Source organism: Psittacula echo (assembly GCF_963264785.1).
Source record: "Psittacula echo genome assembly, chromosome: Z".
NCBI lineage: Eukaryota > Metazoa > Chordata > Aves > Psittaciformes > Psittacidae > Psittacula > Psittacula echo.
In genome coordinates this window covers 43,195,255-43,216,660 of record NC_137742.1, presented here as the reverse complement: position 1 = coordinate 43,216,660, position 21,406 = coordinate 43,195,255, and the positions used below count along the sequence as shown (strand labels likewise).

General features: G+C 37.0%; 1 protein-coding gene across 2 annotated transcripts in view; it reads left to right on the top strand.

Annotated features, from left to right (window-relative positions):
• LOC308231323 (transducin-like enhancer protein 1) overlaps positions 1–21,406 on the top strand; it is an 84,828-nt gene that overhangs the window by 51,007 nt on the left and 12,415 nt on the right. For both annotated transcript variants that reach the window (XM_080636561.1, XM_080636560.1), the window contains exons 8-14: positions 468–484; positions 7,550–7,666; positions 10,825–10,878; positions 12,393–12,545; positions 13,264–13,408; positions 14,110–14,300; positions 15,579–15,655. In XM_080636561.1, the coding sequence (XP_080492687.1) occupies positions 468–484; positions 7,550–7,666; positions 10,825–10,878; positions 12,393–12,545; positions 13,264–13,408; positions 14,110–14,300; positions 15,579–15,655 (754 nt within the window). The remainder of the gene's footprint in view (positions 1–467; positions 485–7,549; positions 7,667–10,824; positions 10,879–12,392; positions 12,546–13,263; positions 13,409–14,109; positions 14,301–15,578; positions 15,656–21,406) is intronic.

Sequence of the window (21,406 nt, the reverse complement as noted above, 5' to 3'; positions counted from 1 at the left end):
GTGGAAAACTGTTAAACTGCATAATGGGTAATTTTTTTAAAGAAAGTAATGTTGTTAAATGGGTGGGTGGGAAGGTAGGGGGAATGAAAAGTTAAAGCTTTGAAGTGAATGTGTTCGAACAAGAAATTTAGATAATTGCATCTGTTACTTTAGTTTCATAGGCTTAAATTCTAGTACTCAAATATTGGGCAAAATTGCACTTGACTAATATTTGAAAAGAAAATAATTTATTCTGTCATGAAATAAAACTAGGCTTTGTGTATGGTTAAACTGTAAATCATGTTTACACAATACTGTAATTTTCAGGAAATCACTGTATTAGGAATGTGCAATGACTTACATAAATAAAAGCCATTTTAAAACTGTTTGCGGCTTGTGTTCTAATTTTTCCCCCCTTTTTTATTTCTGTTCTTGCCTCTGTGTCTGAACGGGCATGTCTGTGCATTTCTTGGTTACTGCGGGAGCAGACAGAGAGCCGGGCACAGTAAGTACCAACATTCCTGGTAATGTTTTCACTTTTACAAAATTTAATAATCAAACCTTGCACTGTTTGTGTGTTTTATCTTCCTTTTAGTCAGTTTCATGCCACTTACCTGTTTTCTGCTCAGATACTCTTGGTTAATGCAGAATACTGTCAGTTGTTTGAAGGGCTGTATGAACCAGGTTTGTTTCTGAGCAGAATGATTTGGGGGAAGCTTGAACTTTAGTTTGTTTATTAGGGGTGAGGGGCAAGCTGCAACTCAAACAGAACATTAACTGCAAATTATAGTATAACATTATTAGTCAGAGTTAAGATTTTTCCTGTAGGATTTTCATGAATTAGAGTTGCAGAACAGGTGAGAAATTTAAAATTCATGAGTCATGAAGGTGTTTGGTCCTAGTATTTTCTTTAACTGAATCTGTTTGAGCCTTACTAATGTTTTTACTGCTTAATTTGTGCTTCAGGTATAACTTCTGTAGCAGTACTGTTTTCCCCTTTATGCATAAGCTGCAATAGAATTAATCTAAGACAGTCTTATTCAAAAAACAGCCAAGAACTACATTGTTACAGAGTTTTATATTGTTGTGTTTAGAGAGATACTGCTATATGGAACTGTTGGAGGTAGGCATGGCAACTTTCACATCATTTCAAGTAACAAAGCTAATTCTGCTTGTTGAATTCATAGGTGAATTTGGGCTCTTGTTTCTTTTTCTCAATCAGAAAAGACAAGAACTAGGAAAAATTACTTGACAGATATCTTTACGTACTGGACACTTGATTTTTGTTGCTTTTTTTTTTTTTTTTTTTAATAATAGGGCTTGACAGTTACTTACTGGAAGCAATAAGCATTCATTTCTGCTCACTTACTGTTATTAATGATAGTGTAACTGTGGAAATAATTTTTAAGCTGGGTTTTCCTGAAGACATACCAGCAGGTCTGTGTAATTATTACGTGTGGTTCCAACTGAACAGCAGATTCTTATTGTGCAGATTAGCTCGTAACTTTTGGGTCACCCAAATAAGATCAATTTGATTTTCAAAGTAATGTTTTAAGTGTAATGGTGCTGCTAGAAATCCTGACAAAAGCTTGCTTTTGTTATCCCAAGACATCAAACCCCATGCTGTCTGTTGGTTACCTAAATTAACCATGAGATTTGGTATTGCTGTGCATCTGGTGTGACCTTCTAGTATCATCAGTAGAAGCCGACAACTTTAAATGTGCAACTTGGAAAGGCTGCAATAAAGCACTTGCTTATTTGGTTTTAAGTTGATTTTAAAATAACCTTGAGTTAAGACATATTGTGGCATATTATTTAGGTATATTCATTTTTAAATGAGATCTGGTTTTATTACTTTAAAGTGTTCTTAGGCAAATAAGCATAAGCTTTTATTTATTGTGTGTTTAGGAAGACTTAATAATACAGTGAGACTCATGTATTTATAAAGGAATATAAAGAACTAGTGATTTCATTATTCTTGATTGTGATCAGTGTCCATTTAACCTTTTTCCTATATCTAAATGTCAAGGGCTACTTTATTATTTGTTGTGTTACTTAAATTTTTGGGAAGTAATATGAAGGGAAGTTCTTTGTAAAGACATGTTTGTGAAATCTGTAACATTTAAGTTAGTAATAATAGTATACCTCATACATGAACTGCTAAAATTATGTGGTCAAAACTAAATTATATGACTATATGGAAATGGCAGGTGGGGTTTGGCTGATACAGCTCTAACCATCCAAAACTGGGTCATGTTATTGTGGAAATGCAGGCATCCCTACTATTGTGGCACAGTCTGGGTCCAGGTAGTGAAGCCAGGCAAAGTAAGGAAGTTTTGCAGCTGAAGCTCAGTAAAGTTTTGGGAGACATCAGTACAAAACATCTTTGATATCTGCATTTTTTTTCTCTAGGGAACATACTGGCAACATTTTTCAAACTCAGGTGTTCATTTATTATTTGTCTTCCCACTGTTCTAGTTTGAACAGGATATAGAAGTGCAAATGTTCTGAAGTGCTCTATTGTTACCAGTACTAATTTGTAGACAGTGCAGTCTGACTTCGTTATGTGCTTGGGATTTACATTGAGGCTGTCCTCATGAAAAACATTGAGCTTGTTTTCTAATACTTGGGAAGTACTCACAAATTTTCCAAGAAGTTTTTTTGCCTCCATTTTTAAGCATAAATACTGGTATTGTTTGTGAAGCAAGTGGTCTTTTTTTACAGCAGTAAATATATTCTATTTCCTTAGCTTCTGTCCTGTTCTTCTAGTCTTTGACTAAGGGGGCATGCACAATTGAATGGTAGTTTTTGGTTGATATTATATGCAAGCTGTTCTTGTTTTGTGTCTTAATTCTCGTAAATGAGGCGGGGGTGGTAATCATAAAAGATAATCATTAAAATGTAGGGTACTTTTCAGTGTAGCACATGTATGCTTCTTGACCTTTGTGAAGAAGATAGTATTTTCTGTTACGTAGCATGTAATGGATAAACTTTAATTTCCTTAATCAGTGAAATATTCTCTTTTGTTGGCTTTGTCAACTTAAAAAGAAGTTGAATTTTACAGTCTTTATGGATGCAAACCACAAATCAGCTTCAGCGGGAGCTGCCCATACAGGAGAGCTATGGGATGCTGTGGTGCAGTTTAGTTTGTAGCTGATACAAAGCAGCATGAGGCTGATGATGAAGGACGAAAGGGATGGGGTGGTCTGGTGTAACTTTTCATGGATACCGTGATTCTGACAAACATTAACTAGAAAAAACAGAAATCAACAGAAGCCTTATTCTCTGTTAATGTCTCCTGATTATTGCATCAATGTAGAATATGATTCACATCCATTCAGGCTTTAGATTTACTTGCTCGTAATGCAAAGTAGTCTAAATATAACTTTAAATGGTGGACAAAAAGAGGGCAAAGTCAATAGCTTTCCATCACTGGTAATTTAAAACCTGCTGACTTTTTATAACTCAACTTTTGGGTTGTTGACATATGCTTGCAAGAAGCATATTCAACAAATGGAATTTAATGATTCTTGGCTTGAATAACTTTGAGTGTGATCTTCTTGTGCCTTGCCGGCGGGGTAGAAAAAACACTGGCCCCTCTTCCAATGTCAAGTATATTCCTATTAATGAGTCCTGAGTATGAGCAGTGGTAATGCTGAGTAACTGATGTTTCTGTTATAGATGTTAGACTTGATCCTGTTTACCTACTCAACAAGGGATTGCATTTGTTCCTGTCTGCATACGAATGTCTGTAGACAGCACTTGTGTGTGGTGCTTAGATCCTTTGTGGTGGTCAGATAAACTCAGCAGCCTTGCTTGGTGGTAAGGGCAAATGCAAGTTAGCTGTAGTAACTGTCTGTAATGACAGACTGGTGCAGTTGGTTTGGATTAACAGGGAGTCACTGAATGGCCAAGCACAGAGCAAGTGTGTGTCTGTGTCTTTGGGAGAGAATGGAGGGAGAGGGATAAGGAGCCCAGCACTAGAGAAGATGTTAATTAGGACCAGGTGTAGTTGAACCATGAGCACAGATGTGATGTCAGTACTGGTAATTAATTGCTGTAATGATCAGCATAAAGTTGGTTGTCAGTTCTGCATGTTCTAGTGAGTTGTCTGTGCTGTATTATAACTCAGGCTAAATGAGGTAGTGTGGGCTCTGAGCCTGTACCTCTGGCACTCATACTTGCGGTTTGGAAGTAGTTGCAGTGGGGAGCAGCATGGCAGTTGAAGAAGTGCATTTGAATAATGTGCCTTGTATTCCTAGTAGGGAACCTGCCTTCTCTGTGCCTCGTGATTAGGTTTTTGTTTCACGTTTGCTGCTGGTGGTTTCAGTGTTTGACTTATGCTGGCAGCAAAGTTGGTTTAGGATCCCAAGTTGCTTGTTACGAAGCCCTTACGCAGTCTGGTAACTGACAGGAAGCGGTGCTGCATTAGGCTTTTTTTTTTTTTTTTTAATTCTTCTGGGACTTTTTGAAGAAAAGGGATTCATGTGGATAAATTTTGAATGATTGGAAGGAAAAGAAAACTCACAAAATTGATTTTGACCATTTTTTCTGATCTGAGAGTCATGATTTGCAGATGTTGAACTGGTGATCCCTAATAAATTGAACTCCTAGTATGAAAGCAAGGATTATCCTCAATTATGCATCTAGTCTGTTGAAATTAAGACGAACTGAAAACTGATGCTGCGCGGTTTCTCTTTAGGAAATCAACTATGCATGTGTATATCTCTTTGCCTTTTTTGTCCGAGTTGATAATTATTGAAGATCAATCCCAATTGAAAATTTCTGTAGTATTAGTAAAAAAAAAAAAAAATTGCTAAAATAAAAATATTTGACCCACTTTTGAAAATTCAGTCGGATATTATTAGGTCTGGTAAAAGAACTAAATAGATTTATTTTTTTTTTCTCTTGTAGAGAAGAGAGGGAGAACTCTTTATCGTTGTGAAGCTGTTGCTACTGTCTCCTAGGTGGCCCTGTGCTTGATAGTGAACATACAGCAAATACACACTTTACCAGTGTTGAAATGAGGAAAAGCTATTTTTTCATCAAAAGTTGTAGTTTACCTGATTTTAGTCACAATTGTTAGAACTTCTTTGTACTTCTAAGGGAAACAAAACAGTAACTTCGTAATTATTGAGTTTACAGGTAAATTTTGCCAGAGCAGCAGCATGATCTTATTTACACCTGCTGATATAGCTATTGTAAAATAAGCTGGTCTGCAACAGCTTCTGGATTCGTTACTCTGATTCCAAAGAACAGTGCCTTTAAATGAAAGTGATAAATTAGAGAAAGGCACACCATAGGGGAGATGTTTTGCAGAACTGGCTGATAAGGACTATAGATTACTGTTGTAATTATATATTTATATGATAACTAAGGCACCAGTCTCATGAAGAAAAATCGAATCGAATAATTTTCGTTTGGAATTTAGGACACAGTGGTAACTAGGTGTACCTAGGAGTTCCTAGGTATGTTTCACAGTGTTGATATTCTGCAAGACAAACTGTACAGAATGTTGTCAGCATTGTCTAGGTAGACTTTACATTAAACCAGGAAAAAGGTCAGGAATTGTAGTTACACATATTTGATGCTGTGTGGTAACTTCAAATAGCAGGGTTGCTAATTTTTTCCCAGCTGTTTCCCCTTTGCCATCTGTCTGTTACACATAAATTTTGACAATTTAAAATGAGAAACTTGAGTTTACTCACTTTATTACATTTGTCATCTTTGTTTTATGCTAGGGTCTTTGGCAGTAAAATAGATTTTTTTTTTAATGATTTTTTGTTAAGGGAAGTACCTCTTAAGTAAAAGACTTTTCCCCTTTTTCAAGAAAAGACATTTACAGTACTCAAATCTGTGGTAAACTTTGAATTGACAGCTTCTAAAGGTTATTCTACTGCTACAAACATATATTAAAAATGTCACGGTATTAAGTATTATTAATATATTAAAATGTTAAAGATGTGTTTTAATGTTCTTCAGACAAGTGAATCCCTGAGTTTGTGTGTTATCTGGGAGAAGATAAGAGGTTAAATTTGGACTATATTTGTGAAGGCAATTAGTTCAGTGATCCAACAAGCCCACCTTTTAGCTGCAAAACATTGCAGTAAAGACATTATTTTGAGCTGCTTTATTCTAAATTTCGTTAGACTCTCCTGTATGCTTTATGTAAGCTCCTTGGCATTTGTTTAGCTTGAATAGTCATGAATAAAAGAGCTTAGAGTTGGCTTTAAAGTGCAGCTTCTGAAGTAGGAAAAAGAGGATTCAGATTGCCTTATGTACCCTGTTTTGTTTTCCTTCCTGGGACTAAACAATGTCTGAGCAAAACTACTGAGTTGTCCTCAGGTTTTAAAGGGAAAGCCATTTAGTGCACAGTTCACTGGCTACTAGTATGGTTATGATATATTAAGAGTAAGTATCTTTGGCTCTTTGGTAGACCTAAGTATTTCCTTTGAGGGCTTAACACTGAATATGTTATGTTTTTTCTTGAGAGATACGTGTATGCATGTAAATAGGTATTTACTTATATATGTGTGTAAGCATATATTTATTTATGTAAGCATGTACTTGGCTTTTAGGAACTAAGCTTACCAGGTCTTTGTGAAAGGAAATCTTTTTTTCTCAACTCATTCAGTATTGTTCACATCATTAACACATCACTGAACAAATTGCTCTCTTGCATATGCTAATCTTGCACTTTAAAGAACTCATTGTAACAGGTTTTAATGCTTTAGCTGGAACAGAGATGGAGATGGGAATCACAGGCATGTCAAATTGTCATGTGACTGAAAAATGTCTAAAATGCCTTTCTCTTTGGGTCAACAGTTTGTACTTAGCATACTTACCATGAATGAAAGTAGTCCATGTAGTTTGAGAAAAAGATTAGTCTTTGCTTTTGTCTTTTGTGTGTGTTGGTCTCAGTTTTTCAGGTCAAATCTGATTAAATAACATTTTGACCTGAATTTCACACTAGTAGTGAATGTTATGCTGGAAGTAAAAATATTGGATCTTTGTTTGCAATACCTTTATTGAAGGCATCCAATTGGAGTTCACCACAGCTAACAAATGATTACTGCATCACCTTATTTGGTAAATATTTATTACAAGAGTTAAAAGCAATTTGCCATGCCTGCAGATGTACACATACCAAAGCATCATCTATTTATGATGATCTGAAAGTGAGCAATCAATCAGACTAGATTTATGAGGTCTCTTTTATTAAATGGGATGTGAATATAAAAAAAAATTAAAAATTAAAAAAATGACTGTTACCTGCTCATGAATAAACAGCAAGCCTGCTTCTCCTAAGCAATAAATTCAGTTGAATTAATTAGCTAAATAGTGACTGACAAGTGAACTAAACTTTTGATACATTGAACAATGAAAAGCCAAGCTTCGTAGGATGCATGAAGCTATACATGTTTGCTTAGAGGACTTTGAGTTGAATTAAATGGAATGAAAGACTATGTAGGTATCACATTTCTAAAGCATCTATCAGATCCTGTTTTTAAGCATTTGTGAAGGAATCTTGAAAGGAATTTTTGATTGACCTTGGTTTTTGTCTTTACAGAGTAATTCTCTTTTGGTCCCTGACAGTCTGCGGAGCACAGATAAACGCAGGAATGGCCCTGAATATACCAATGACATCAAAAAGAGAAAGGTGGATGATAAGGATTCCAGCCACTATGTAAGCAAATCTGTGTCAAAGAAATGATTAATTTATTTGCACGTACCGTGCTTGTATGAGGAGTAAAAGAACTGAGAAGAACAAGGCAATGTGTTTACTATGGCTGATGTAGTACTTGAATATATGCGTCAGAGAGGCCATTATTCGTGTTGTGGGAAGAGTTTGAGCTATTGTCAAGTAATACTTCTCAACAGGGAATAAAAGCCAGGAGTAGCTGTCTGGGATTCACAAGTTTTCTGGGACATTTCTCAGAGTTGGAGCAAGAGATCCTTTCTGGACTGCTCTAAAACCTGCAGGTTTGTTTGAAATGAAGGATTTTGTTGATTTGATGGGTTTTAGTACGTTTTTCTGATACGAGCTATTACCTGTTACATTATAGTTAGGAGGCTGTACCATCTTACTAAAGTCTGCTTTTGGCTGATACGGCAGTTTCAGCCGAAAGCAGATTGAAATACAAAAAGTTCACGGTTGTGTTCTGCATTTTTGAGTAGCTTGCTTGTTGTCTGGTTTCCAAGAGACACATCACTACAACAGTGTGGCATACGTGAATCTCAAAAGGTTCATACAGGCTTTCAACTTCCAAGTCTAAATGCTGAGCCAAATCACAGGATGATACTTTAACAGGCTTTAGAGACTAGGACTGGTGTGAAAGTGTGGAAAAAGCAGAACTTAAATCTATCAGAAGATACCATTCTTTGACATAGCAATAATGTGGCAAATTGTCTGGTTTGAATATGAATCTAATCACTAATTACTTCTTGGTTACTGAAACCCAATAGAAAATAAGGTGCCACTTTATTTCCTCGGTATTTGGTAGGGTAATTTCTCTCCAGTTCGACTCAGAATATCTCTGAGTAGCTATTGCATATCCCTGGAGCTACTGACAGTAGTTAGGACTACTTTCTCCTTTCTGCACTTTATGGTGTTGTAGTACAGTTACAGTTTTTCAAGTTGTATTTCCACCACTTTCTAACCTTGTTTTGATTACAGAGGGGTTTGGGACACTTCCCCATGTTACTCCCTCAACTTTGAGGTTTTGATATTCTATGGGCATTTTTCATTTTAAAGGTTTGAACACTAGGTATTATTAAGCTATGCTTGATAAAAAAAAAAAGGAAGAAAAAGCTTACCATGTTTGTTTTTCTTGGATTTCTGCTGAGAAGAAATGAAAAGGATGTTATTGCACTGTAGAAGCAGTTTGTTTTAATCCACATTTAAATGTGTGGTTCTGTTCGTTCTTTGCTTGAAATGGATTTTACAGATGACAGCATCTAAGAATTGAGCAAACAAGGATTGTTGAAGGTTCCAGGTTTATTGTAATCTGGAAGAAGATCTTTATTTTTAAAGGTTCCCAAATTCTACAAACAGAAATGCTGATTTCCAGCTCATTTTTGATGAGACCCTTTTAGGGACAAGGAAGTACTGCTTTTGTCAGAAAGGGGATAAACAAGTTGCAGGAATGGTCATTAATGGAAATAAGATACAAACCCACAATTATTATTTTTTTCTTCTTTTGATTTCCATGTTAGAACCTGCATAGCTTCAACCTATGGGTTTCTAAGTGAGGAGATATTCTGATACTACATAGTACCTATAGGACATGCCTTTGATAGTCCCAGTAAATTTCAGTTTCTCAAGATGACAGTCAGTGAAGTGCATTTAATCATTGCTTGGCAGCTATTTTTGCCCTCCTCAGGAGTGGTATTTCTGGTGAACAAGTGTCCCACCCACTGTGCTCCCTCATCGTCAGATGTGTTCTAACCTATTCTTGCTTTCTGGATTTTTCATACTTTTCAAGAGGTGGCAGATAAATCAGGGGTAAAATTCTCCTATTCCTTATTTTGCACTCTATGTTTGGACAGCTTCCTGAGTGTCAAAGCCACCATTCTGTCTTCAGTGGCATTATTGGGTCCCTAATATGTTTGCAGTATTTCATGGACCCAATATTCAGCCACTAAAACAGAAGGGGAGGGTTAAAACACTACCTGTTGGGGTGGGTTTTCTTTGTTTGTTCAGGTTTGGTTTTGTTTATTATGAGTATTATTTGTGTTGGGTTTCTTGTTTGCTTGTTTTGGGGGGGGTGTGCTTGAGTTTTTGTTTTGTGGGGTTTTTTTCTTTTTGATGGTGGTGGTGTCTTGTTTTAAACATTTATGGCCTGAAGTGAGGAAAAGAACTGGCGTTTTACTTTGTCTGCCACCGTTAAAGTGGGATAGCCCAGGCACATGGAAAGCAGGAGATGCGGGACAGTTTGATCAGTCTTGTATGTCTGATTTATTTGCCTAGAAACCTTTTAACTAAAAGAATTTCTGTTGGAAATGTCCAACTAGTCCACTTGAAAATTTTAAGTTTTGTCATTCACTTGATTTGTGTGTGAGTCAAGACTCACTTTCTGGTTGAACCACCACAGTGGACTGTGAAAATCACTGTGTATCATAGAACGTGTCTACTCAGGCATTCCTGCCTGTTTTGGAGACAGGGACCAGGAGACACCTGAGTAACAGCTATTGTGAGGCAGTAGAACAGCTCAGGTGAACAGATTTATGTGAAACAGTCGAAATGCAGTTTGACAAGCCATAATAAATCGTTTCCATTTAGGAATGTCAAAGTATTTTGGTTTTGTTAGAAATGTTGAAATGCCTTGGCATTTCTGAAGCTTTTTCTTCCCTAGAACTTTTAATTTCAAAACTTTCCTTTCTGGAAAAGCTGAAGAATTGTCCTATCACTTTGAGGAAGATCACTCATCAAACACATGCCAAAAATCTCCAGTTTTCTGAGGTCTGTTGGGTTTTTTTTTTAGGTATGCGCAAGTAGTAATTTCCATAAGATTAACACATAAGATTAGCATATGAACAGAATGAGTTTCTCTTTTAGGAGCAGTGATAATTTATGATGGTAATGAGGAGGAGCTTTGGACCATCTAGCAATGATGGTGAGACCATCAGCTTTCAACTAGTTCTACCTTATTTGGGTTTTATTACTGAAGCAGAAATAAGGTGGTGTTCCTGTTTTCATTGTTTTCCCTATTGCTAATAAGTTAATGAAAGGCTGTTTGCTTTTTGTTTAGGAAAACAAAAAAATGTCTGAGTAGATATAGTCTTTCTCTCTGGGCTCTTAATGTACTAATTTAAATGAACACTATATTTATTTATTTTTAATAGGACAGTGATGGGGACAAGAGTGACGATAACTTGGTTGTAGATGTATCCAATGAGGTAACTTTTTTCATTTTTGTAGTCTTGACGTTTGCCCAAAGGTTAAAGGAAAAGTGCATTTAGATGTTAGAAGAAAAAAGAATCCTCTGTGTGGATATGTTAAAATATTCACAACTTCTCGTTTTTGCTAGTACTAATCACTATGTCTTCCTCAGAGCTTTATCTGGTTGTCCCCTCAACTTTTCCTTCTGCTGCTTTGTCCAGGTCTGTTCCCTTGGCAGTTACGTTCTGATGCTTCACAGCTGCTCTGTTGAGAGAGTTGTGGTGAGATGCAGGTGAAGGGCTGTGGTTTTCAAACTACTATCTTCAAATGAAAAAGGAAGACATTATCTAATGTTGTATTTAGTAATAGGAGTATTATTAAAAACCTTTTTGTACCTTAAAAATTACAATTATTTTAATGTCCTATGTTAACGACAACATTTTTCAGAAATGTTTGGTTTTTGGAGGGAAGTCAGCTGAAGTCCATCAGTTCACATTATTTTCCAGAGGTTGTATCACTTTGGTTTTTTCCTTCAGGGCAGAGACTTTTCAGTCGTATCAAAGTGAAGGGATGTGCCTTATCTTTTTAAATCTTTTATTTCATGCAACAAAGAGATTTAGGAAGCCTGAATACAGTAGCGAGGTTCTGCTCTGTGAAAAGCACAGGGAGAGAAGCTGACAGAGAAGTGTCTTCAGCAGCTCCAAGTGCCCAAATGATGTCAGCCAAGTACCAAAATAGATATCAAACAAGGGATTTTTAGTAATCCTTTCAGAAGCCCTACGTAGGATGAAATTGCACAGTAATCAGCCAGTATACTTAGTGCCCTCTTGTGAGGACTGCTTCCTTCCTGCTGCTATTCTCCTGAGCCAGAGGAGCACGGAGAACCTGCAGACTCTGATGGCATGGTAGCTTAACTGAGCTGGCTTTTTCAGATTAAAGTAAATGCAGAGAGTGCCTCTGGAAGACAGATAATCACCTGAGAGATGCTTTCAGGTTTTCATGTAGGTTCAAGTAGTGAGGCAATTGCAAGTGGTAGTTAGAAAGAAGTGACAGATATTAAGACATAAAAACCATGTCTTTATTTCTTCTTCTGAAGATAGAGCTGAGCAAGGTTTGTATGGCCTAAATAGATTATTGGTATGTTTGTTGTCATTAGCAGTGTGTGGAGAATGTACATGATAAAAACAGTGTAAATGTACTGCATTACTCTTGGTCTTTCTTGCTTTTACCATGTGTCATTTGTGCTTGCATTAGTTTGTACTTAGATATACTTAGATAGCAAGCTTTATGCTTGGAAACAGTTTATGATTACATGTAGTGTAAAATAAAACCAGATTGTTTACAATATGAACTATGTCTCTAAACTGATGAAGGGATTTCAGCTTTTTTTCTATAGAGATAACAGAATGTCTTGTAATTTGAACTTGCTTCTAAAATTTTTCTAGCTTTTTTTCCCATAGACTCCTTAGTGATGATTCTGTACCAGCCCGTGACAGGGTTCTGTGCTGTTCTTCCCTTCCCATTGTTTTAGGATCCTTCTTCCCCAAGGGCAAGTCCAACTCATTCACCACGTGAAAATGGTATAGATAAAACCCGCCTGCTGAAGAAAGATGCCTCTAGCAGTCCAGCATCTACAGCCTCTTCAGGAAGTTCCACTTCCCTCAAATCCAAAGAAATGAGCCTGGTGGGTAGCAGTCTGTTGTCCACACAAATGCTGTTCTTTCTTGTGAGGTGTAACTCTCCATTCTTTTGCAACTATTTGTGGCAGAAAGTACATGACTTTAAACATTTGAAGCTGAAATAGAGTACTGTTCTTCCAGGCAATGCTTAAGCATTGTTTATTTTTTCATGAGCAATAGCTTATGGTTTAAAATAGTCTGAACACAGACACTAAGAAGTCCTACAGGCTTATGTTAAATTCTTCTAAGTAAGCTGTTACTCTTTGAAAGTATTTCCTGCAGTATCACTAGTAACTTGATGAGATTCTCTCTAGCTTTTGTGTCACGATTTTTTGATGCTATCAGCCGTAGAGGTATTTTGGTTTTGTACTTAGACTGGCTGTGTCTAGTGTTAATTGCGATTAATGTTTTCAAGCTAAAATAATTTGGTGATATTCTCCTTAATATTCTCCTGAAAAAAATTAGTTCAGGCATTATTTTTTTTTTTTTTAATGCCAGTGGAAGAAGGAAAAATAACTTCGTTTTTTTTCTTAATTTTGGCAGCAGTCAGAAAGGTCAGCATTTCTCTCTCACAAGTTAATGTTGTCAGCGTTGCGTGGATTTATGAAAATTGGCTGAGGGACTTGATAGTAGGTGCCCAGCATCCCAGCTGCTGTTGTGATAAATTGTATAATATGGCCTGGATTAAAAATAAGACTCATTTAATTTGTTTAATGATACCAGCATGAAAAAGCCAGCACGCCTGTTCTGAAATCCAGCACGCCGACTCCTCGAAGTGATGTGCCAACCCCAGGCACCAGTGCAACTCCAGGACTTCGTCCAGGACTTGGCAAGCCTCCAACAATGGACCCTCTTGTTAACCAAGCTGGTAATGCATTACCTCACGTGTTTTTATGGTTCCAGAATTAATCTTTTTTTACGTATGTAGTTCTCTGCAAATGTTAACTAAATATATTGCTTTGTTCTTGATATCAAGAGGGGGCTTGATGAGAAGCAGATGTTTGGATTATCAAGAGTTTGAATATCTGTGTCTTATCCTTCTTTGTTTATTTTTGTCTTTATCTTTTTTGCAAATAATCCAGAGACTGAATGCAATATAAAAAGACTTCTCAGAAGTTTCTGGTGCTCATTCTGAATGCACTCGCTTCTCCAGCTCTTTGCAGTGAATATTAGACTCAGACAATGTAAATCTTGACAAGTGCAGGGGAGAAGTTTACTTTTGCTATTCAGGCTGGTACAGCACAGTTGCTTCAGACATGAGCTGTGTAAACCATGTCTGTCAGCTTTACTGCTTAATTTGGCTAAGGAGAGAGTAATGTAAACAGGGAAATATTACAGCAATGGAAATAGGTAATGTGAGAAGCAATTGTTAGAAGTAATCAACAAGTTCAGACTTCAGTAAATCTTATTTACACTGAGTGAAAAGAGGTGGCAATACTGATAAATTATGAACACATTTGACAGTGTGCATATGTGAGAGGGGAAGGCTAGGTATTATGGGGAAAAAATGGACTGGTTTCTTCCTTGTGTGTGGGAATATATAAATAAAACCGTTTCATTATTTCGTAGCTGCAGGTTTGCGGACACCATTGGGAGTACCAGGACCATACCCTGCTCCATTTGGAATGGTACCTCATGCTGGCATGAATGGAGAGTTAACCAGTCCAGGGGCAGCCTATGCCAGTTTGCACAATATGTCACCCCAGATGAGTGCTGCGGCTGCTGCAGCTGCTGTGGTTGCCTATGGAAGATCTCCTATGGTAGGCCATACACTGCATGCAATCTCAGTTCTGTGTGCCGTGGTTCACTGAGAAGAGCTACATGCTTCATTTAGCACTGTCAAATTCCCAAGTTATAACAGTGCCAGAGGCTTGACAGCTTCACTGTGTTTCATTTTATTGAGTAGCTAGAGAAACAGATTTGCACCTTGAAAACAAAGAATCTCGGTGTCTTTATGTATGTTTCCCTTTTTCCTCACCTTCATCAGTGCTTTGACTGATGAATAAATGGCAAAAAAAATATTTTATGCTTTGAGAAGGTTGATTTGGTAGCTATGAAGTATTTCATTGTTGCTGTGGACGTCATCTTTTCTCTTACTGAACCAGATTTGTGTTCCATACAGACATAGCAAATTAATCTTGAAGCATGTAGAAGAATCTTAACTTTGTCTCTTTCCTTGTATTTTGGTTTTTGTGGAAGTTGTTTGGTACATGTTTTGGAGCTCTGTGATAAGGTGTGTTAAGAATAGCTGTTGTGGGTGTAGCAAGTAAATGGAGCGTAGAAATTACAGGTGTTGTCAAGAATAACCTAGGGGACTGATTCTGCAAACATGAGCTTGGTGGCAGTTTTGTGCATAGACAATCTTACCTGCCTGTAAATTTGCAAGATTGGATTTAAGCTTGTAGTCATCTCATTAGGGCAGAAATGGCTACTTTTTTAAAACTGGTAAACAGGGCTTTTATGTGAAAATGTGGAAATTCTAAATAGCGTATGTGCTCCTTAAAGCAAGAAGAATTTTAACTTGGGTGAAAAAGAAATAAAACTAGGTCTGTTTAGTCCAGAATTTCTGTTTGTATTATTTGATGTATATACTCATCCAGGATATAAAAGTTTAGTGGCATTGCAGTATGTAAAGGGAGCATAGTATATTTAAGATCTGTGAGAGATCTCCTAGCTGATGTGGCTACACAGTGCAATGTGGAGCCATGCAGGTTCTAGTGGGGATCTGAAGCTGCTTTCCAGCACCATGCTGTGCCTGCATGGGCACACACTGCTGTCATAGAGTTTAAGAGCACTGGCGTGGCTACACACAGGGGTATTTGTGTTCAGTGGTGTGAACGCATGATACACATCACTGGTTTTCTGTTCGCCTATAAATACTTCTAACAGAAGCATTCCTAGGGAAAATGCCTTGTTCCACCCCCCAGGAAGGGCCAGGCACTTATCTAAGACTGTGTGTAAAAGACACATTTTGGTTAAATGCAAGTAAAGTGAATTAGAAATTACAAGTGTGAGATTAATTCATTTTTCATTGTCAGGTTGGGTTTGATCCTCCTCCTCACATGAGAGTACCTGGAATTCCTCCAAATCTAGCAGGGATTCCTGGGGGAAAACCGTAAGTAACTTTTAACATTTTGGTAACATCTGCAATATCTAGAGAGAATAAAGTTATCTTGTGTCAGTGAATTAAGAATTCCAGAGTAGGCAGTGTCTGGTTGTTCCCAGGAGATTGTTTTAGATTTCTCCTGGCAAGAGGTACAGCATATACATTCTCAAATGGTAGTTGTCATATCCTGAAACAGGTGTGCGTATAGTTATTTTGAAGAAAAAGCTGTTGAAGGTATACTTTTAAGGCTTTTTTGTTTCCTCCTTTCTGGGAGAAGAGGACTGCAAACTGATAGACAGTGGTAAAGTATGTGAGATAAAACTTACTGAAACTAAATTTTTCACTGTATTGAGCCATGAATGTGTAGTGCAAACTCACAGACTCCATGCCTGGCACAGGCATGAGTCTGCAATTGTTGGTCACAGTGGGTGTCTGAAGCAGCTACTTTAGCAGCTGATGCACACCTTGCATAATAGAGAAAGCTCTTTTAAATATTTGTGTAAATGTGCAGCTGGAGAGCAAAAGGAATGATGAAGCAGTTGTGTAGCACGTGGCGCATAGATGTAATGTACCTTTTGCAATAGGTTCTTTTTATTGAAAAGTTTCAATTACTGAAGAAGGGGTGGTTAAATAAAACACTTGCGTGATGCTGTGGCTCATTGATGTTACAATAAAATGAATTCATCAAAAATCATGCATCAATTTTTTCAGTAATTTGGCTTTGGCAGACTATTGAGATTTAGCTTATACATGGCATGGTAGGCTCATGAGCATGTCATGGTAAAAAAGTGATTATTTTTTAAGTATTTATGGACAACTAGTCTATGCAGGTACAAACAGAGCGTAGACTGCAAATTTGACTAATTTGTTTTCTTGGAAAGAGTGGGGCAGAGAGAATTATAAGAGGTTTTTCAACACTGTACAACCTGTTCTTCATCCCTTAATGTTTGGCATGAAGTCCTGTCTTCTCTTTCAACTGGAAGTTGCAGTTAGCTTCTATCTAGGTACTTACAATTTTGAAATTCACTTAACACTTTGCACTTTCTATGCTGGGTGTTCTGTTACATGCTGTCTTCTTTACCAGTCTATCATGGTTTAATTTTTCCTTTTGCAGCTTCAGGAAAATTTTAGAAACTTATTTTTAGAATACTAAGTTATAAGACACGCTGTAGTGAAAGTTATACACTCTTTGCCTTCATTTTGAACTCCTGTTAATGGTTGGTGTTATATTGTAATGTCAGTCATGCAGACATCCTTAAAAGTACACCAGATTACAGGCAAAAAAGCGTATTTTTTCTTATACTCTTTTTCCATAGCAGTAGGAAAAGAGCAGACTTAGATTAGGAAAGCCATTCATTGTTGTTACCCACTGTGCTTCTAGAACAGACTTAGCTATCTGTTGGCAGCATGAAAAACCTGTTAAATCTTTTTTGAGGATTTACTTACAGAAAAGTTGGTGGTATGTTGACAAGATTCCTGAAGTGAGGGCTCAGTGAGTTGGTGTAATGTGTCAGATGGTGTTACATTTAAATTCAGTGCAGTAAGGAACAGGCTTTGTTCACAAAACGTTCTTTTATTAAGGGTCAGGGTCGCTCTTACTGACTTCAGTAAAATTTGGCATACTTACAGAAAGTATTTTTTGAGATTGCATAGTGCAGTGGTTGTAAGTTTTTACTTTTAAACACGTATATTCATCAGCTTTCAGTGACTTACTCAATTAGTAATGCCTGTCAATATTTTATATTATAAGCTACGAAACCTTATTTTTGTTCAGTCAGAAAATTTTTGTGGCTGAGTTCTAGTTGTTGCACTGCTCAAGGCACAAAAGCAGTGCATGTGTGCTGCTATACTTTGTATCTTGTGATTGCATAGCTAAGCTTTGGGGGGGGGAGTGTGGTGATTTTTTGTTGTTGTTGTTTTTCATTTGTTTGATGGTTGTTTTTTTTTTAATCTTTAACATTTTCAACACTTTATTTACACTGCTTTGTAGATCACCTACAGTGCTGCTACATACTCTCTACTTTCCACTTCATTTGCTGATGTGCTCTGTAATATTTTTTTGTGGTTGTGTTATTTTGACTGAGTCATTTCCTCTTAAAGTGACTTCTTATCTTTATTGTGAGGCAAGCCTAACATTCCATAAACTGATCTGTTACCTTTCCATTGACAACTTTAGAACAATCTTTAGTGTTGATTGCTATAACTAGCTACATGCTACCTGTTACCTGCAGCATCTTCGAGTATCTCTTACTTACGTAAGCTAGGCAAATCTACTGTGTTTTCTATACCAAGTACATGGGTTATATAATTATGAAAACTAGTGGAGTATTCCTGGTTCATTTACATCATTTGCCTTTTCCTAGAGTGTAGTTAAGGTGCTGCATTGATGTGATGAGATACGGAGATTTAGTCTCATTTTGCAGGTGGTAACAGTTAATTTTCAAATTGAACCATTGGATCCCGAGCTATATGCGTATGCTTATGGCTACACCGTTTTTATCAGTGGTTAGTCTAGGGCTTTTCTTTGCTTGTTTTGCTTTGGGTTTTTTTGTTTTGGTTTTTTTTTTCCCACCCAACTCTACTTCCAAGAGAAAATTAAATTATTTCCAAGGGGGTGGCATTTATTACCACCCCTTTTTTTTTTTTAACCCCTGTGTATTCTGAGATCTGTCAATTTTTCTTGTTAGAAAAATTAGTAAATGCTTAAGTACCCACCCCTACGTGTCTGTCTGCCTTTTATCAATGGACTGTTACCTCGAAAGCTTGCCTTTTTCTTGCCTTCTTCTGTAACTTCATTAAATGCAAGTCTTCTCTATAATCTATGTACGTTCCTGAATGTTAATCTTTCAGTTTTGCTCTTTGCAGAGTCTAATTTGTTAGAAGTGCTATAAATGTACTTGGGAGATTGGATAGCAATCTAGAAAGTCAAAATGTACTCAGCAATTTCTTAATTATACAAATGAGCTAGTCTTTGCATGTGGTAGCAGGTTGTGGGTTGGGTTTTGTTTTGTGTGTGTGTGTGTGTGGAGTTGTTTTGTTTGTCTTTTTTGTTTTGCATGGATGTTTTTTTGTTTTATTGTTTTTTTCTTTTTAGTTATTTCCTATAAGGCTTTTCAGGTTTTACATTTTGCTTTGATATTTTGGTGTACACAGATACGATCTCATATTAGTTGTTTTCTCTCTTCAGCTGTTTGTAGTTCAGTAATTAATTTTGCAGACAAGGACTTGTCTGTATGAATGTGCATCAAGTAAATTTCCATATTCTTGGTTTCAAGGTTGATTCCCATCAGTAGTAGATTATTGTTGGTTTAGGAGCTCTTCTGTTTGATTTTTGTTGGTGGTGGGTTTTTTTGGGATTTCTTTCCAGATTGTCTTGAGATATCAATAATTATCTTTGTCTTAGGTTGTGGGTGGGAAATCAGTTCTAGTTTTGGACAAGGACATGTGGTATCAGAGTTTTGCACTCTGTCATTCTGATACGTATAACTGTGCTCTGGATTGCAAGTTCTTGGTTGTGTTGCTGTAATCATGTTTTTTGCTTTGCATAGCAAGGTGCTTATTTAGCTTTTAGTCTTCTATAGCTGCTAAATTAATGTTCTTCTGGATTTCTCCTTGATGTGAACCATACCTTCTCATAGCTGAATTGTGCACTAAGCATGGATTTTCAAGCTCACTGGGAAGATTTATATCCACATTATTGCTTCCCTGCAGTCTGAAACTGTGAATTAGTGGTAACATTGAGAACAAATGTATTTCCGAGTATTTTTTTTAAATGTGGTTTTAATTGAAGCATGAGGCGTTACGGACACAGAGCCGAAAATACACATCTCTCATTTTAGTGGGAAAAGGAAGTTCCATGTGGTACATGTTAACTCTTTCAACTTCTAGTTGGAAGCTGACTTTTGTATGTGTTTTTGGAAAGAAATAGCATGCTGTTAGTGAATTGCTCAAAGCAAAAATGAAAAATACTTCAGTTCTCCTGACCTTCACATTTGTTCAGTGAATGCACAATGAGGAATACTTTAATGGAAGGCTGTTTCCAGTACTTCATTCTTCTGGAGACAGAAGCTTTCCTTGTCCAGGGAGTGTCAGTCTGGCAAATGATGAAAGATTTTTCGAAGTGAAAGGTGTGTGTAATGCAAAGTTATACCATAGTAGCTAGTAGATAGAGGTTACTAGTGCACAGAAGTGTGCTGACCATGGTGATGTTAGATGACATGACTCACATCTTCATGGAAATAGGAACTTTTACTGTTCTGCGTGCTTCTCTTGGGAGGGATGGAACGATTTGGCAATGTGTAGCCATTTCTTTACAGAGTGGATTGCCGATAACTTGCATTGCAGAAGCTGTCTGGGCTTGTAAGAAATTATAGGTGGCTTGTTAAGCCCTAAAACTCAGTCATCTTGAGTCCTGACCAGCTGATCTTGGAAGCAAATACCTACTCAGGATGATAAAAAAGAGAGACTACTCTTATGATATATATAACGAGCACACTGATGAAATTCTACGTGATTAAAAGTACAGTGCATAAGTCTGGTGCTTCAGAGCAGAAGAGTCATCATAATTCTACAGTATGCATGAAGTACTTGAAAAATGTTCCTATTGTCTTCCTCCCACCCCATCTCAGCAAAAACTGAGAAGCCTTATGTATGCACAGAGGCATTTCAAAATACCAGTTATTTAGGTGTTTTGAATTGAACAGAACATTTGCGTTGCAGTCTTCCATTAAAGAAAAAAAGTCATGTAAAGTGGATTATTAATCTTATTTATGCTGGAAAAAATGGCTTAATACTTGCTTAATTATTTTTTTACTGTCCATGATAAAAGCAGGGACAGGCTGAGACTCCAGAGTTGTGCAGATCTGTGTACTCTTACTGCTAACAAATACTCTGCAACTGACTTTGATCTGGAGCCCAGGATGGGGCCCATCTTTTCAACATCTTAAGTGCTATGACTTTAGTTCGATTCCATACCTGAACCAGAGCAGTTTTTGAGCCTTGACAGTCTTGTTGCCACTCCTTTTCTGCTTTCTCTCTCATCATCTGTTTAAGTGAATAACTGCTTTGGGACAGTCCTGTCTCTACTCCTTTTCATGGAAATTAAACAAATTTCTAGTTAAGCCCTTACCATTACTGTAATTCTTCATACAAGTCAAGATAAAGGGTCCTGTGGGAAGAAATTTGGTAGGCTGTGAATCTTGTATACATGTAAGGGAGTGAACTTTGCACTTCCTTTCTTATCTTGCGTTTCCCATTCCTGACATTTACGTGACCAAAATGATTTGTCATCTTTTGCACTCTCTCATCCTCCATTTCTGTGTATTCTTTGAGCAGGCTTATTAACTTCTTTTGTTTAATAGCAGTTATTGTTAACCAGTTTTTACCCTTCTGAGAAAACTGTGATATTGCATGGGGCTGTTTCCACTGTTACCATCTGTTTGAAAGAACTGTAGAGTTCTTTCAGCTGTCCACTTCTCACTGTTTTTAAAAGGAATTATCTTCTGCTCTGCTCCTGGGCATATTCAGTTGCTTTGTGATGTCTGTTACAGATCCAGGCATCTTGCTTGTTCTTCCTTTCAAACTGTGCAATACTTGGTAACATGTGATAAAATACTTTGAAAATACTAGCTCAGAGCTCAGAACAGAAGATTAAATTGAATTATCTATTGTTTGGTCCTTGGTAGAGGGATGCAATACTAATACTTGAGCTACAGTGACTGAAGATTTCTGAGGAAGAAGGTACATTTGGAAAAGAAAGGG